Source organism: Sitophilus oryzae, unplaced genomic scaffold (genome assembly GCF_002938485.1).
Source record: "Sitophilus oryzae breed Bouriz unplaced genomic scaffold, Soryzae_2.0 scaffold_179_pilon_pilon, whole genome shotgun sequence".
In the NCBI taxonomy this organism is placed as follows: Eukaryota; Metazoa; Arthropoda; class Insecta; order Coleoptera; family Curculionidae; genus Sitophilus; species Sitophilus oryzae.
In genome coordinates, this window is record NW_022146501.1 from 9,068,084 (window position 1) to 9,086,358 (window position 18,275).

At 32.2% G+C, this 18,275-nt stretch overlaps 1 protein-coding gene across 8 annotated transcripts in view; it reads right to left on the reverse strand.

Annotated features, from left to right (window-relative positions):
• LOC115882873 overlaps nucleotides 1–18,275 on the reverse strand; it is a 708,621-nt gene that overhangs the window by 684,064 nt on the left and 6,282 nt on the right. For 7 of the 8 annotated variants that reach the window (XR_004050274.1, XM_030901132.1, XM_030901131.1 and 4 more), the window contains exon 2: nucleotides 15,903–16,550. Coding sequence is in view for 7 of the 8 variants with exons in the window: in XM_030901132.1 (XP_030756992.1) it covers nucleotides 15,903–16,427 (525 nt within the window). In the remaining variant the exon portion in view is untranslated. The remainder of the gene's footprint in view (nucleotides 1–15,902; nucleotides 16,551–18,275) is intronic. The other variant, XM_030901130.1, reaches the window with a different exon arrangement.

The window sequence follows — 18,275 nt, forward strand, 5'->3', positions numbered from 1 at the left end:
TGTTAATAAATAAATAAATTTAACCATATAGTTGCTATATATTAAACCATTTGCTACGTTCTTAGAAGTCCCAAACATTGCTCTTGAGATTTTGTCCCGCTAGAATAACCATCCGCCGCACTGTGGAGCGCTGGTCAGCGCGTGACGTAGCATTCCACGGTGACTACGACAGCGGCGATTTGACGCGATCGAACAGTCCTTTAGAATATCTCCAGTCCTTGTAAAGTACCTACATTTAAAAAGAAAAATGTTGGCGCCTAGTAGAACCCTGAATATTAATATTAAGGTTTGCCTCAATTTATTTGATGTTTTTCCATTTCAATAACAAGGATTTTTGGATGGCTGTAATGTTCTACAAGCAGAGGTTTACGCCATAAAGGAAGCGGCTAGTTGTATACGAGAGAAAATTGCTGATAGACCAATAGGGGATATAGTGATATACTCTGACAGCTTGGCCGCTTTAAGAAGCATCACCATGCAATCAGCGAGATCGAAAACTGTGATGGAATGCCGAGAACCACTGTCCTGACTGCGTCGGGGCGGGGCTACTCTGTGCTGGGTGCCAGGCCACAGCAATGTGGTGGGCAATCAGGAAGCAGACAGACTCGCCAAAAACGGGGCCAGGGGAGATGACCCACCACTTGTGACGATCAACACACTGAAGGAAGCTATAGGAACTGCCATCAAAGCCAAGCAGCAAGAGACGTGGCAACACCGTGAGGACTGCGCTACAGCTCGAAGACTATGGCCAGTGGTAGATAGCAAAATGACAAAACAACTACTAGAGCACAAAAAGGACCTAGTACGCACAATTGTAGGTGTCGTCACTGTCCCACGGGGGTAAGCCTCGTAAGATGGAAAGTTTTCGACGACGACTACTGCAGAGAATGCGGAGAGGAAGAAGAAACCATAGAGCACCTGCTGTGCCACTGTCCGGCACTGGAATACCGACGCTTTCAAACTTTAGGGCCAGGAGGGACTAGGGGAAGCAGCAGAAGCCAACATCAGCAACATCGAAAACTTTGCAAAGAGCTGGAAGTGCTTTAACGCAAAGAAAGAATGAGAGGAAGGTTTGGTAAAACAATACAGGGGTATCGCAATGGGCCCAAAGCCTCCGCGTGAGACAAAAGAGTCTGAAGGTCAAAGTTCCATAGATCAACCGTCTCAAAGATATCAGCGATCAAAAATAACACCAATCGAAAATTTCAAATATTTTCCAATAAAACTACAAAAAAATTGGCGCCGGGAGGCACGTATAGCCGCCCATACTTGATATTTTTTTTTATCTGAAAAACTACGACTTTGACTGATTTTGATGTTATTACAAATTTTGTTGCAAATATTATTCCTAATCTTAAATTGAAAACCGCGTTTCGCTAGCTATTGTAATTTTGGAGTTACGATTTTTTAAAAGTTTTAACCCCCTTCCATACCCCCTTACCAACCCCCCACCCCCACCAAAAACTAATGGCCAGATTCTCGGGTGCCACAGTATTTTTGTGCCAAATTTGGTTAAAATCGGTTAAAGCGGTTTTTGAGTTATCGTGTTACAAACGGACAGACAGAAGACACCATGAAAAAATATTTTGTATTTAGGTCATTTATGACCCCGGAATGACAGAGGAATCTCCCCATGAGAGATGGCACATGTTTTTTTAAACACCCTGTATACTTTAAATTTGTAAAAACGCAGTTCGCAGTTAAAAACGATAAACATTATGTATTATATAATCAGAGTTTATCGAAATTAAAATGTAGGTATAGATTTTCATATTAGTTCGTGCTTAGAAATTGCACGGTACCGTGTTCATTCATATTAAGAATAATAAAGTGTGTGTTCTTTTCGTAGGGGGCATAACTTCTTATAATGCAAAGATGGCGAATTTTAAGTTGCTGGGTTGTAGTAATATGCAGAAACAATTGGAACAATTGTAGTTTTGTTTTTTTTTCAGTTTTCCTGCCCGATGTGCCCAGGTACGTTGCTAGGTTTAACATAAAATTATAAGGTGTTATATAATTTATTTTTTGTTTACTTCTTTGGCCCTCTTTTGTATAATTTTGGTTAACTTATTCTTGGTCTTTGGTCTGCTTTTAATAATACAATTTAAATAGAATTTAGGATAATCTTTACTAGTATTTCGGCGTTTCGATCATCTTTAGATCTTTTTCAAGGAACAACATTGAACGTACTAGATATATTTTGTCAGTTATACACATATGTCTAAAATTTAATAACATCAATTGACATGAACACATTAACACCCACACATTTTTAAAATCTATGCTAATATATAAAATCCTTAAGTGACTGACATACTGATTAATCACGATCCTGCTCAAACCACTCAACGTAAGAAGCTCAATTTTGGCATACAGGTTGATTCTAGGGTGTAGAGGTTCGATAAGAAGGGATTTTTCGAAATTCCAGTTCCAAAAACGTAACGTTCACCGGTCAACATATCCTCGAAACTGTATGGCCAAGAAAAGTTGAACCAATAATTCTACACGCTGTTCTTCATTTAAAAAACTCTTATTTACAATTTTTGTTTATGTTAATTTCCAAAGATTGGATGTGACAATTTCACAATTCTGAGAGCAACGACAATTAAACTTGTTTCCATGGTTAACTAAGTGAAACTAGTCAAGAGAGATAAGAATTGGTTATAACTCAGTAATTTTGTGAAAGAAACATATTATAGCTTTTATCGTTGAAAAGCTTAAAAAACGGCGCTTTTTATGAAGTCATGACCAAATATGGTTTCCATTTAAAAAAAAATATGTTTGTGTCATATGTCAAAAATGACAGGCTTTAGGAAAAATCGGACAACACAATCTCATTAGGAATATGATTCCTAATGAGATTCCTATGACTCATTAGGAATTGGCTATAAATCAGTATTTTTTAGTTTCTGTCACTGAAAATCTGAAAAGTTTGTGTCATATGTCAAAAATAATAACTTTAGAAAAAAAATAGGACACAGTCCCATTAAGGATATGATTATCTACAACTTTTATCTGAAAACTTTTTGTCTAAAATAGATTATAATGGAATTAGGGACAATTTTTAAAATAGCCAAAATTTGTTTTTTTCGAAATATCTAGTAAGCCATGAACTTTTTCGAAAATCTGAAAGGCGCATATTTATGACCCCACAAAACTGCAATTCTTTCCCCATTCTCACGACTCTTTATCTCCAGTAGTTTCCGAGATACCCTTAGAGAACATCGTAGGAAACTCACCCTGTATATAAGGTCTTTTAACTTCCCCCATAAAAAAGTCGAACGGAGTTAAATCACAGGACCTAGCAGGCTAAGATATAGGCCCCTTGTTCCAACCCAATTCTCTCGTAAATGGTAATACTAATATAGAATGTTGATTTACCTTTTCAAAAGTTTTTAATTATGCAGATAAATAATAATATAGAATATTAAATTGTGATAAAAAATAATTAGGCAACTAGGTCAACACAAAATCCCGCTTCGATACAAAGATAAAAAACCTAATATTTTTCTCATTCTTAGAAATAAATACACATAACTTTATATCGTTGGAAAGGGTTAAACGCCAGCATTTTTTTAAGTTCATAGCGAACTATGATTTCCATTTAAAAAATTATATTTTTTATTATTTCTGACAAAAAGGGCATGTATAGAAAAAACTGACTACGCCACTGGATTGTGCCTTAAGTGCCTTAAGAACGTTTTTACAGAATTTTATTATTCCGCAAAATACAAAAGTTATGGGCAATTTTCCAAATGGTAAAAAAATCAAAAAGTATCTCAGTTGGCAGTAAAAATATCAACAGGCGGTTTACGCCATTAAACGTGTCTCAGAAATCGAGCCCATGACATCTATGTCGGTTTTGCTCTATCTAGTCAGGAAATAGGTTTTCTCTATCACTGTTCCCATTTTTTGTAAAAAATGTTGGAGGCAATATCAAAAATAGTAACCTGATAACACGTTTTCAATTTACTGCCTATATACCGACATAATTTTCGAATTACATATATTAAAATGGTATTTTTATCAATTAATAACATGTTTGAAAATAGTTTCAACATATGAAAAATAGTTTTCAACATCGCAAATGACAAATATTAATTTAATCTACCATGTCAAAGTGATTACGTATTCATAAAGTATTTTCAAAATTATACCGCCACTGTTCAGCGTGCATTATTTCTCTCACAGGATACAAATTTATTAAACAATATTTGTCAAATAAAAGTATAGAATTTACGTATTAATATCTATTAATATCCCAAATATTGTGTCCGTCCGATCATACATTATTAAACAAATTTGAATAAATTCGAATTGATTTGGAATAGAACGAGGATACTAATAATATTGTGTTAATGTTAATGATTTCAGAGCTTGTTGATTTAGCTGAAAATGTTTTATTTTGTATTTTGTTAAGCTGCATTGAGAACCTCGGAAATAGTGAAATAAATTAGTAATTTTAAATAACGTAGAATTTAATTATTAAGTTTGTTCCTCTAACTTCAATGTAAGCATTCAGAACGTGAAAATTAAAAAAAAAGACTGTTTAATTGATCATACCGTTTCGCACCACTTTTTATCCGTAAATTTTTACTCCAGCCCGTCAACGGAGAAAGATCGTAGGATAACTGACGTTTTGACACTTTTTTGACAAATTTAATCTAGCCTTAATAAAAGTATAATAGTACAAGAGTACTAATTTTGCTATGCTAGCTCTTTTGCTATGCTTTCCCGACCAAAGTGCGAGCCGTCTGGCTGCCAGTAGACTACTGCGCATCACATCTGTACAGGGTATCCTATTTTCGTGAGTTTTATGGGATTTCTCGTTTATGAGTAGAGATGCAATGATGCGATTTTCACAAAAAAATACATAATTAAACACAAATTTGACGTTTAATTATACTTGCAGACTTTATTTTTATTGTGGCAACATTGGATGACTTTCTTTTCTTCACCTTTTAGATACAAACGCCACAGAATAATAACGTAGAAATGGGAAAATTCACGTGTTATCCCGGTATTTCAAAACCTGATTATTTTTTATTCATTTTGATTAGTATGTTATTTATTTTTTGTTAGCTACACTTAGACAAAAATATGTTTAATATCAAAAATAAAATCTTCCAGTTAGAAATACTTGACATTTAAGTTTTAGAGATAAAATCACAATTTTAAAATATATTTTAAACTCTGGCCAAAACCAAAGTTTGAGGTTAGTGCTATAGTATGTTTATAAGGTTTCCTAAATAACATTTTTGTATTTAGGGAAACAATTTTGTTTTTTCATCGCTTTATAAGAATTTTAATTCGTTTCTTTAACAGCAATTATAAAATTGTTTTCTTAGAGTAACGGTCGCGACTAAATTATTGCGAAGACCAAATTGTTTTATAAATCAGTCGTAAAAACAGCTATAAAACATGTCGATAATGTTTTAATAAACTAAAATGCATATTTTTATAGCTGTTTTGTAAATATTTTATAATTGTTTTAAATTATATTATAAATCAATTATAAAATATATCTAGCTCAAGCATAAATAGTTGTATAAGATTTGTTATATAAACGTTCCTGAGCATATTAACGAATATATTTATAAAAATGTTTTATAAATTAGTCGCCAAAACATCTATATAACAAAATAATAAAACACATTTGTCTCTATGATAAATTTGTGTTCTTTGCGTTTATTATATAACAATTCAGTGTATGAGATCGCTTTAATAAATCGTATATAAAACACTTCACTCTCATAATAATTTATTGTGCTACTTGGGCGAAAACTTTGCTAACGAATGGGTTAAACAGGAAAATCCTTATGAAAATAAAAATATAAAATGACACCAATCACAACCAAATCGTACATCCGATGAACGGAGGCATGAACATACAATAAATTTAAAAACTACGTAATTTTTTAACCAATCGAAGTCTTTAAATTCAACCAATAAAATTAATATCGTATCATCGTATTGTCGGATAACGGATGCATGAAAATCAAGCCTCATACCTCAAAATTTGCGTGTAATGTCATTTTGGTTTTTTTTGTTATCATCCGCCAGAAGAAATTGTAAATTTTTTCAATAACACCAATTGATAAAGTTTAATCCACAAAACTCAACATATCCTCGTAAAATCATATAAAGTTGAACAATAGATACTTAAAACCGAAGTACCTATATCTAGTTATAGCCCTTAGTTTAGGAAATCGTCAAATTTCAAATAGATCTGTTAAAGAGCGGAAGTCGTTTCCGAAGATCTTTAAAAGAAAACTGCGATTTTCCTCAGATTGAAACAGAAATAGGAATGGAAAACTATTAGAAGTTTACAAATAAAAAGACAGGAAGATCAAATAAAATTCAGTAGGGATTTGGACTGGGAAAAAAACTTCAGGAAAGGTCATATTACTTTGTTATTATTCTGAGTGTATGCTATAGTGATTATACAGGGTTTATTAAGATTTTATAAGTTCTAATTTAGATACATGTCTGAATGTTCTTCCACGTAAAATATTTATAAAATGTTTTCCATTTTCTAGCACCTCTAGTTGAATAGCAACATGAAGTGGCTGCCAATTTGCACAATTTATATAGTGTCTCTTCTTCATTGAAGTGAAATTTCTTTACGCGGACTGGGAGTAAAAATTGACGGCCGCGACACACGAGCTTGCGTCACGAAAAGTGATGATGATCGAAATCCATCATCAGTGGCAAAAAAATCGTCCGATTTAAGGTTGATTCTCACTATACCTTCCATATCAGCTCCCTTCCGTTTACATAAAATATTATATCATGTAAATGAATAGGACAATGCACACTATCCGTTCCGTTTCCCTTCCGTTCCATATTAAGGTTGATTCTCACTATACCTTCCATATCAGCTCCCTTCCGTTTCCCTTCCGTTTACATAAAATATTGTATCATGTAAATGAATAGGACAATGCACACTATCCGTTCCGTTTCCCTTCCGTTCCATATTAAGGTTGATTCTCACTATACCTTCCATATCAGCTCCCTTCCGTTTCCCTTCCGTTCCATATTAAGGTTGATTCTCACTATACCTTCCATATCAGCTCCCTTCCGTTTCCCTCCCGTTTACATAAAATATTATATCATGTAAATGAATAGGACAATGCACACCATCCGTTCTGTTTCCCTTCCGTTCCATATTAAGGTTGATTCTCACTATACCTTCCATATCAGCTCCCTTCCGTTTCCCTTCCGTTCCATATTAAGGTTGATTCTCACTATACCTTCCATATCAGCTCCCTTCCGTTTTCCTTCCGTTCTCGGTGGCAACGGCGACGTGTTCGCTCCAGCCGTCGCGCTCCTAGAGTTGTAGTTCCCTGTCGCGTAACTGCTGTAACTGGGCATCGACGCTCGACATCGGCGGCGCGGCGGCCTACTTCGCTTCAGCCGTCGCGCTCCTAGAGTTTTAGTTCCCTGTCGCGTACTGCTGTAACTGGCTATCGACGCTCGACCTCGGAAACGGTTTACTTCGTTCCAGCAGTCGCTGGAGCGCTTCTAGGGTTTCGTTTTCGCCTGTAGCGATTGGGTTGGTAGCGCCGTCGCTACGTTACACGGAGTATTGTAGCTAAACGATTAGATTTTTACAAATTGTAAGTTTTGGGTTCGTTGAAGGTCTATTAGAGCTACAATTTAAAAATATCTTTACAAGATACAGAGTGTCCCAAATAAGTAAAAAATATTAAAGTTGTATTTTTTAAATGGAACACCCTGTATATTATTCTATTCTTGAATTCTACGATTGAAATAAAGGTAAATTTGATTAAGGTTTATCACACTTAAACCATACCGTTTTTGAAATTTTTTCAATTTTATGAAATTATAGTAAAAATTTTAAGGCTTTATTTCTCCCAGGGTATCAAAGGTTTTAATACTAAATTTTTACTGAAGATTATTTATTGATCAGATATTGTGTTGCAATAATAAAAATTTTACTACCTTATACAGAGTGTCCAAAAATTTATATTAAATAATTACTAGCTTTAAACGGCAATAACTTGTTTAATTTAAATGGAACACCTTATATATTTTACGTGAATCAGATGTACAATGTAATTGTCTATGAAATTGTATTATACCATTTTTCACCCATCTCTTGAAGTTTTCGTAGAAAATGCATTTTGTTATAATTTGGACCTCATTTATCATTATGCCCGTGGAATATTGACATTTCAGATTTTTTTATAGCACCATAATATGTACAAAATGTACAGGTGGTAAATATTGCAAGCCCATTAGCATACAAAAAAACTATTTAAATCTTTGTAAAAGAGTATACCAATTAAATATACCACCATTATTTCCTACAAAAAAACACCAAAAGTTAGTTAATTACATACTTGTAAATTGTTTTAATTAATAAATTATTCTAAATAAATGTGGATTTGGCTCAAAAATCAATATAATAATAAGTTATGAAAACGAATGTCTCTGTTTTTATAAATAGGCATTCGTCAATAAATGAAATAAAATTTATAAGATGTTACTTTTTTACCACACTGTCTAATACACACATAAAATTCAGTTTTTTAGTATTTGGAACAGTTATTACTTTAACGTAAACAGTCAGTTTAATGTAGTTTGAATACTGGGAGCATATTAATTGGTCCTCTTTAACAAAAAATATTTAAACAGTTTTATTTTTATTTTTTAATTAACTAAGCGAACTATATCAATACAGTTACAGACAATATTAGTATCTGTACCCTTTGAAAATTTGTCGCATCGTTAAAAATAAGCTAAAATGTCAATATTCCATGGGTATAGGGATAAATGAGGTCTAAATTATAAGAAAATGCATTTTCTATGAAAACTTGAAGGGATAGGTAAAAAGTGGTATAATACAATTTGATAGACAATTACATTGTGCATCAAGCCTTAATTTTTTTACTGCAATTTCATAAAATTGAAAATATTTCAAAAACGGTAAGGTTTAAGTGTGATAAACCTTAATCAAATTTACCTTTATTTCAACCGTAGAATCTAAAAATAGAATAATATACAAGGTGTTCCATTTAAAAAAATAAGACTAATATTTTTTACTTATTTGGGACACTCTGTATCTTGTAAAAATATTTTTAAATTGTAGCTCTAATACACCTTCAACGAACCCAAAACTTACAATTTGTAAAAATCTAATCGTTTAGCTACAATATTCCGTGTCATATGTGGTGAACAACCCTGTATATTGTAGAATAAAAAGTATGGAACTGATACGGAACGGAAGCTTATGTATAGCCTCAATACAATAAAAATACGGAACGGATATGGAATGGAAATGGAAGGTATAGTAAGAATCAACCTTTAAATGATATCTGATATGTCGATAGATTGGACCAAGGCCAACTTGAACGTGTACGACACATGTCACTGTGACAGTTAATTTTGCCCTAAGAAACGTGAAAAGTTGATGTCTGATCGCGACGAAATTTGGTGGGTAGGCTATGTGAGCGACGGTGCCAACGACCCCACCCTGCAATGTTGGATACGATGTTTCATTTACGTCTTCATCAGGATGGGACTAAGGTTTTGATATTGAAGAAAAATGTGGGTTGATTTCGGCATAATTGGGGACGGGCTACAGGATGACGCCCTCGACGTTTCGAACCGATGCCTCTAAATGGACAACAGATGGTGATTTTAATACAAATTTTGTAAAATAAAATAAAATTATTTATTAATTTTTAATCTATTACTTTTTCAACATTTCAAACTTCACTTTTTCAAACATGTACTTCATATCCTTCAATTTAATAGCTGTCAGTAAGAAGTTTCACTTGAAATATGCGCACATAGTGCAGACATATTTTTTTTGGAGAATTGTATCATTGTCAATTATGTCTAGTTAACAGCGAGACTGGTCCTGCCAGACATGGAAATCGAAGTCAAACTAGGCTACAATATATAAAAATTCTTGCCAAAGATCTCGTGGAGCATTGGATCAAAATCAAAGACTTCTCAACAAAGGTGTGCCCCGTTAATCACGGCTCAGCGTTAGTAGAATACTACAAAAACCATTCCAGCATGAGACAAGACAGAAGTTAGATAAACTAAGCTGAAAGTGTCCACCACGCACTGACAGAAAATCTAAAAAAGTTTCCCATTCCTGCAAGTTTCCAATTTGAGAAAGTTGTACAATTTCTATGTATCGAGAATGCATAAAATGATGGTGTAGATTTTTATAATGTATTACATTTTTAAATGCCAGAACAATTTATTTACGTTTCTTAGTTCTAGAATAAATGTATAACGATATTTTTTTTAAAAGAAAATATCACTAAAGTTAACAAACATGGCTAATTCCGTAATGTTTAATATACAGGGTGGTCCGAACTGTATTCCGGAAACTTCGGCAGCATATTCTGCAGATAAAAATAAGTAAAAAAGTTCGTATAAATGTATGTCCTAAAATGTTTAGTTTCGGAGATACAGGGTGTAGAAATTTCATTTTTACTTCATTTTTTTTTTTCAAATAATTTCTGCAGCAACGTCAATATTTGGATGAAAATTGGTGTCTCGGAGTTTCTTGACATGAAAAATTTGATTTTGATGTCAATATGACTCCTACTAGTAGAGGGCGCCACCTACATATTTTTTAAATGTTCTAAAGAGTTATAACTTTTTGTCCGTACCTGTATAAAACTACTGAGTAAAAAAATATATATTTACGACGTTTTTTACGTAAAAAATGTCTCTTGGTAAAAATCGCTACAAATATTGGTTTTCGAGATATTTGAATCGAAATTATCAATACCTGTCATCATTGACATACATTAAACATGTTGACTAAATAGTTATTAGACTGAGATTATAAATTTGAAAGCTTTTGTGTCATAAGTTCAACAGAAACTGTTTTATCAACATTTTTTCGCAGAAAAAATTATGATTAATTTAAAAAAATAAAAATTTCTCAAATTTATTATTTCAGTGAAATAACTATCTACTCAACGTGTTTATTTTTCGTCAATAATGACATGTATTGACTATTTCCATTCTAAATATCTTGAGAACGGATACTCGTAGCGATTTTTACAAAGAGATATTTTTTACGTAAAAAGTCCCAGAGATGTATATTTTTTCCCTCGGTAGTTTTATACAGGTACGGACATAAAGTTATTAAGCTTCAAAATAGTTAAAACGCATGTAGGTGGCGCCCTCTACCAGTAGGAGTCATATTAACATCAAAATCAAATTTCTCATGTCAAAAAACTCCTAGACACCAATTTTCATGGAAATATTGACGTTACTTCAGAAATGATTTAGAAAAAATCGAAATAAAAATGAAACTTCTACACCCTGTATCTCTGAAACGAAGCATTTTAGGACATACATTTATAAGAACTTTTTTGTACATTTTTATCTGCAGAATATGCTGCCGAAGTTTTCGGAATACAGTTCGGACCACCCTGTATAATAATGTTAATAATTTTTATTTTCTGTAGAAAGTGTACGAATTGCTACTCTTTTAATTTGTTCCTATTAATTATTTATAATGAAAACTTATCAAACCTTTCATGATAGATAACTTTAGAGATTTTCATCGAGAAAATTTTGTATTTCCTATTTAGTGGAAGGGGAGGCCTGGAAAAATTCTGGGTATTTGCCCTGCAAAAATTGTAAAAGTTTGGCTGCAAAATCAAAACTTGACCCTGCAAGACCAAAACTACTTATTAGAGGGCAAAATCAAGACTTAGATCAAGGATATGTTGGGATCTTGTTCTTGCATTTTCTCATCATTACTCATGTTGATGGCCTGTAGAATAATAGAATGCATCACAGTGACAGTTACTTATCTTTCTATACTGAAAAGTAAATTCTCGAGTAAATTATTTTTTCTGTCAGTTTTTCGGCTTGTCAAAATCGTCTCTTCTATCGTTGAACGGATATTAAGAGAAAATTTTAGCAAAAAATAGCATGAAAATACTTCGAAATCTAACTGAATTTTGTATCAGACATACTAACTTTTTAAAAAAATCTTGTATTAAATCAAATACAGTAGATAAGTCAACCAACACATTATATCGTGTGTGACCCCCTTACAGCAACTGAATAAATAAACCATAGGGCTTCGTCATGTTTGGTTTGCTTTTAAGATTTTGTTTACGAAATTTCTTGATTTGTTTGATTATTAAATGTTGTTTTCAAATAAATGGGTAGAAAACAAAGAGTTATTTTGTCAAATAACTGAAAAATCTCGAGATACTTCTAAATATATAAAATCAACATTCGCTTTTCCGTTTTTAAAAGAATCATTGCTTTGTTTTTCTTAATGGCTTTTTACAGTAAATACTTGCCACTTGCCGCCCATCGAGAGGACAGTCCTCTTTTTAGCCAACCATACCAACAGGTATGGTAGGCTATTAATATCGGCAAAAAAAAAGTTTTTTTAATTTCACTCAAAATGACAGTTATTTGAGTCATAAATGACCGAAATACAAAATATTTTCATGGTGTCTATCCGTCTGTGTGTAACACGATAACTCAAAAACCGCTAAACCGATTTTAACCAAATTTGGCACAAAAATACTGTGGCACCCGAGAATCTGGCCATTAGTTTTTGGGGCAGGGGGGGGGGGTTGGTAAGGGGGTATCGGAGGAAGTTAAAAATTTTAAAAAATCGTCCAAAAAAATTAAAAATTTTAAAAAAACTCGAAAATTACAGTAGCTAGCGAAACGCGCTTTTCAATTTAAGATTAGGAATAATATTTGCAACAAAATTTCTAATAACATCAAAATCAGTCAAAGTCGCAGTTTTTAAGATAATTGAAACTAAAAGAACTGCCTACCAACTTTTTATCAACATATTTTAGTATGGGCGGCTATACGTGCCTCCCGGCGCCAATTTTTGATCGTACTATCCTCTTTTCCCCCACATATGAAAAAAGTCCTTTTTTTACACCTCAAACTCAAAATATAAACAATATTCGTCTATCGCCAAAATTCTTAATAAAATTGTTAATTTGGTAACAATGTGTCTTGTGTATACCATTGTCTTAGCTTATGTTTTCAAATATTTTTTTTGTAGAAAATCGTTTATTTTATTTTAACCAGTTTTGAATATAAGTATTTTTAAGTAAATAAGAGAGGCCTTAACCGCATAAAGTTTACATATCTTTCTGGTAAATTCTTGACACCATTTGGGCGAGGTTTCAACAAATATTTGGCCTGCTGCGCTTTTTTACCTTCTGATCCTATATTTTTTATTTTGAAAGTTGGCCACCCTACTTTTCTAAAAAACACACCAAAATTTCAGTAATGTATAATTTCCTTTGATATCAAAATACAGGGTCTTAAATAAGTGCAAATATTGTTAGTGGTAGTATATTTCGACCCAAGAAACACGATAATGAGGTATTTTTCGCAAAAAAAATTGGAAAATTTAGAATTTCTTAAAAAAAATTGGATTTTTTTTTAATTTTTCCTTAAAAATCCTAATTTCTTGATAATATGGCAACATAGGTAGGAGATCAAATTTACAAAAAAGAAATCCCAGAAAAGATTCAGTGGTTCTCAAAATTTAAGAAAGAAATCATTTTTTGGGAATTTATTAGTATTTAGTAAACGGTTGGTAAACGGTAAGGGGAAAATATGTCTCTTTTATCGAAACCATCCTTGAAAATATTTGCACTTATTTAGGACTCATCCTGTATATTTGATTGAATTCTTTTTAATTAGACTATGGTTGTAGGTTATTGTAGCAACTGTGTTCATGATATAAATATAATGCTTAAGTCATTAACGGAAACAGTATATTTCAACATTGTTTTCACTTACTAACTGGTATTTTTCTTTTCGAAACTATCATGTTACTTCATCCGCATCAGGCATATTCAGCAACAATTATTAACTGAACAAAAGAATTATTCTCACTGTTATATTTCTAACTAAATAACCAACTAGTAGTTCGCAGAAGGAATGTTGCTTTACCAAACAAAATCGAAATATGTTTACTCTGCAGAATAAAATAACGTACTACGTAAAATTGTTGCGTTTTTGTATAATGCATGTACAGGGTGTCCCATTGTTCCGAAATAAAGCTATCTATATGAGATTTTATGTTTTAGAGTTTAAATTTATTATTTTCGAGAGATTTCATCATAAGAGCAATGATATGTGAGTATACAGGGTGCTACAAATTCGAGATACGAGCATTGATATCTCGGAAACCGTAAGAGACACGAAGATGGTTAAATTGGGGCAAAGTTGCCTCCTTGGCATGTTCACCAAGATGCCATCAAAAAAATTTCAAGGATTGATGAGTTTTTTGGAAATAACATATTTTTTTGAAAATCAATTTTATTTTTTCCTGTCGTTACTTTTCAGAAAATCAAAAAACTAATTGCACATTCTCATAGCCACTTTATTAGGGTTATCTGATGGTATTTTTAGATTTTCAAATTAGCTGATAATTTGTGAGATACAGAGGCCAACTTATTTTTTTTAAATACGGACCTGCATTTTTATTTCAGACTTTGAAAGAACTCGGTCTCCTGAGTACAATGATATGCCACACTTGATACTTTCTTTTGTTTTGGATACCTTAACAGTAACAAAACTATTTAACTGTTATTTAAAATAATTTGAAGTCCGACTCCGGTTTTTTAATTTATTTAATATAATTATGTTCAGCACAACAATATTGATCAGCGCTAATTAACATTGAATAAGGAAAATCACGCCAATTAAAAGATTCAAAAAACTAATATACATGTCAGCAATTTAAAGATATCTATTATATTTAACTTTTTTTATTGTGAATTTGAAATCTCAGTGTACGATCTAATAATATGCATAATATTAATCGTAGTTATTATAAATAAATCAACTTCTGCAAACTAGTCTCTCTCTGCATGTTCGAAAGGGTTACCACCCTCCATAATGCACACATTTGTTTTTCGTTCAATCTTATTTATAGCTCTTTGAACATATCTTCTTCTTATACTTCTGAATGCATTTTGTACTTTTTAATTGTTTTTTATTACACGTTAATTGTTTTTGTACTCTTAATGTTGAAATGTATTAATTTCAAATGTCCAAAACAATTTTTATTGATTTTCCTTATTCAATGTTAATTAGCGCTGATCAATATCGTCGTGATGAATATAATCGGACTGAATAAATTAAAAAACCAGAGCCGGATTTGAAATTATTTTAAATAACAATTAAATAGTTTTGTTATTGTTAAGGTACCCAAAACAAAAAAAAAGTATCAAGTTTGGCACATCATTGTGCTCAGGAAGCCGAGTTCTTTGAAAACCTGAAATAAAAAATGCAGGTCCGTATTTAAAATAAATAAGTTGGCCTCTGTATCTCACAAATTATGAGCTAATTTGAAAATCTAAAAATACTATCAGATAGCTCTAATAAAGTGGCTATGAGAATGTGCAATTAGTTTTATAATTTTCTAAAAAGTAACGACAGGAAAAAATAAAATTGATATTTAAAAAAAATCCGTTTTTTCAAAAAAACTGAGTAATCCTTGAAATTTTTAAAACTTTTTTAATGGCATCTTAGTGAACATCCTAAAGCGCAACTTTGCCCCAATTTAACCATGTTCGTATCTATTACGGTTACCGAGATACCAATGCTCGTACCTCGAACTTGTAGCACCCTGTATACAAATACATGCAGGATGAGGCAATCTTCCAAAACTATGCGCATAAAGTTTTTATGGAGATATAGATGCTGGTACTCCAATTTATAGAAATAATTTAGCTGGTAGGACTGGTGGACTCTTAATTTTGGCACTACTTTTGCCAGCATCGTCTGGAAACGCAACTTAAGAATAACTAACCAGTCTCAAAAACTTTGGATATACTATAACAGTTTTATTTGACATATCCAAAAAAAAACTACAAAATATTTTTTAAACTAACCTGAGTTGAATAAGGTTGAAAACTCAGCTTCACACCATCCTGCATCAGCTTCTCCTTCAGCAACACCTTCAGCTGCATCCTAGGTATCTTCACCAGCTCAGCTTTACCCTCCTCATACTCATCCAAGTACTTCGCGACTTCCTCGGTACATGGAGGTGGTGCACTAGGTACAGTCTTATCACCCGAAGCCTTGGAAGAGTTACTGTGTCTATCAACATCACTATTATTCGCCGAAGATGTCAAAAAGTTTTGAATGGTGTTGGTATCGTCCTCCTGGTTGGCTTTTTCGGCTTCTTCCAGACTGAAGTAAACACTTGCAGCTCCCTCTTCGCGTAGAGTTCGAACACTTTGAAGCAACCGCGCTCTGTGTGAAGGGTTGAACACTCCGATGGCATCCAAGTCAGGGTCGCCGATTTGTTTGCAGATTTCCAAGTCGTCATAACCGTTATCGATGAAACTTTCGGAATATTGGCCTAATCGTAACGATTTCAGCCATTCCGTCACTATATTCGAGGCCATGGTCATGGTTTTAACGATGAATTAACGTTAAGATGGCTTAATTCACTATGTAGACGCACTGAAACTGTTGTATGTATTCACTAACTACAGCTGTTTGGTAAAATAGACGGGTTCCTTTGTTGTTGTATGCTATCAGAGATAAGAGATAGTGGTGAATATGGATTTTCGGTGTCGTTTGATATTGGATGATAACGAGTTTTGTAGGTCTAAGTGAAGTAATAATTAGTTAGGTCTAAGTTAAATATTTATAATAATAATAAACATCCTACATCCTACTAAAAATATTATTAAAAAAATCAATATAATTTTCTGGAAGATATTTCATTATCAGATTTAGAATATGATATTTGATAAAAATACTGATTAATACTAATAAGTGAGTTTTATAATACCAAACTAAAAGTCTTGGAAATATTTAATTTAATTGATACTTTTAAATTCGTTCTTTGGTTAATTGAAAAAATTGTGTTTAATAATTGCTATATCAAGTAGGTAACTTATTTTTAAATTTCAATACTCATTAAATCTTGTTTATATTTGTGTCTTTATTTAGTATATATTATATTAAAATATCGAAATCTAGCATGTATATACCGGGTGTTTCTCAAAAGTGACTCACCCCTGTAACCTTTTTATTTTCTCAGATAAAAAAACGAGATTTCTTACGTTAGTATAGGACATAAATCAGGATTGATTGACGTATTCAATTGTTTTCGGTCTCTTCCTGTTTCACTGGAAATGACTACAATTTTTGATTAATTATAGATAACACCCTCGGCATTTTTTACTTTATTCGATTGAAAATGACACTCTGAATAGAATGACATATCATATTTCAACTTTTGACATTTTCCCATATATTTTATTTGAAATTATAACATGCAGTTCATAACGACAATTTGACTCGAAATACTAAGTGTGTGGTATCAAATTATTCGTAAAAAAATGCTTTTTCCCAATATGCTAATGACCCAACCTTGTTCCATTTGAAAAAAATTGATATATGATTAAAAATACGATTTGGGCATCTATTAACACGAAAATCCTTAGACGATCAAATCTATTTTTCCAAGGTTCCTTGATTAAAGATTAGTGTTTTAAACAAAGCCATGGCACTCTAGATTGAAATTTAAAATACGATTTTTTTTAAAGCGAAAAGGTCAAAAGTTGACATATGATATGTCATTCTATTCAGAGTGTCATTTTCAATCGAATAAAGTAGAAAAATACCGAAGGTGCCATTTAAGAATCAAAAGTATAGTCATTTCCGGTGAAACAGGAAGTGATCGAAAACAATTGAATACGTCAAGAATCCTAATAATTTATGTTAAATACTAATATACCAAATCTCGTTTTTTTTATCTGAAAAAATAAAAAAAGTTATAGGGGTGAGCCACTTTTGAGACGCACCCGGTATAGAACTTTTTACTACTAATTTCAAACGTTTCATTTTGTATGTTAGGTACCTTCTAACAACATTTTTTGGAATAAAACTAGTTTATGAAGCTTAATATGAGTTTTATTCACAAAATATATTTCGAAACGAAGTTCTTGTTTCCTTTTGATTGGTATCACTTTTATTTAAAAGTAATTTATATTTTTATATATCAGTAAAAATTAATCATACAACACATATAATTTACTTTTTGATTTGTTTCGATACTAGTAATTCAGAAATTAAATAACTACTAATAAAAATGCTTATATAAATTTTATCAATTTCTTAAATTTATTGCCAATCAAAAACCAAATGAGCAAAATCAGAATAGCCAATCAATTCAATAATTTTGAAACGTTTTGTATTCTAAGAATACAAAAATGAAATAATATGAAACAAAGGTGTGTAACTGTATA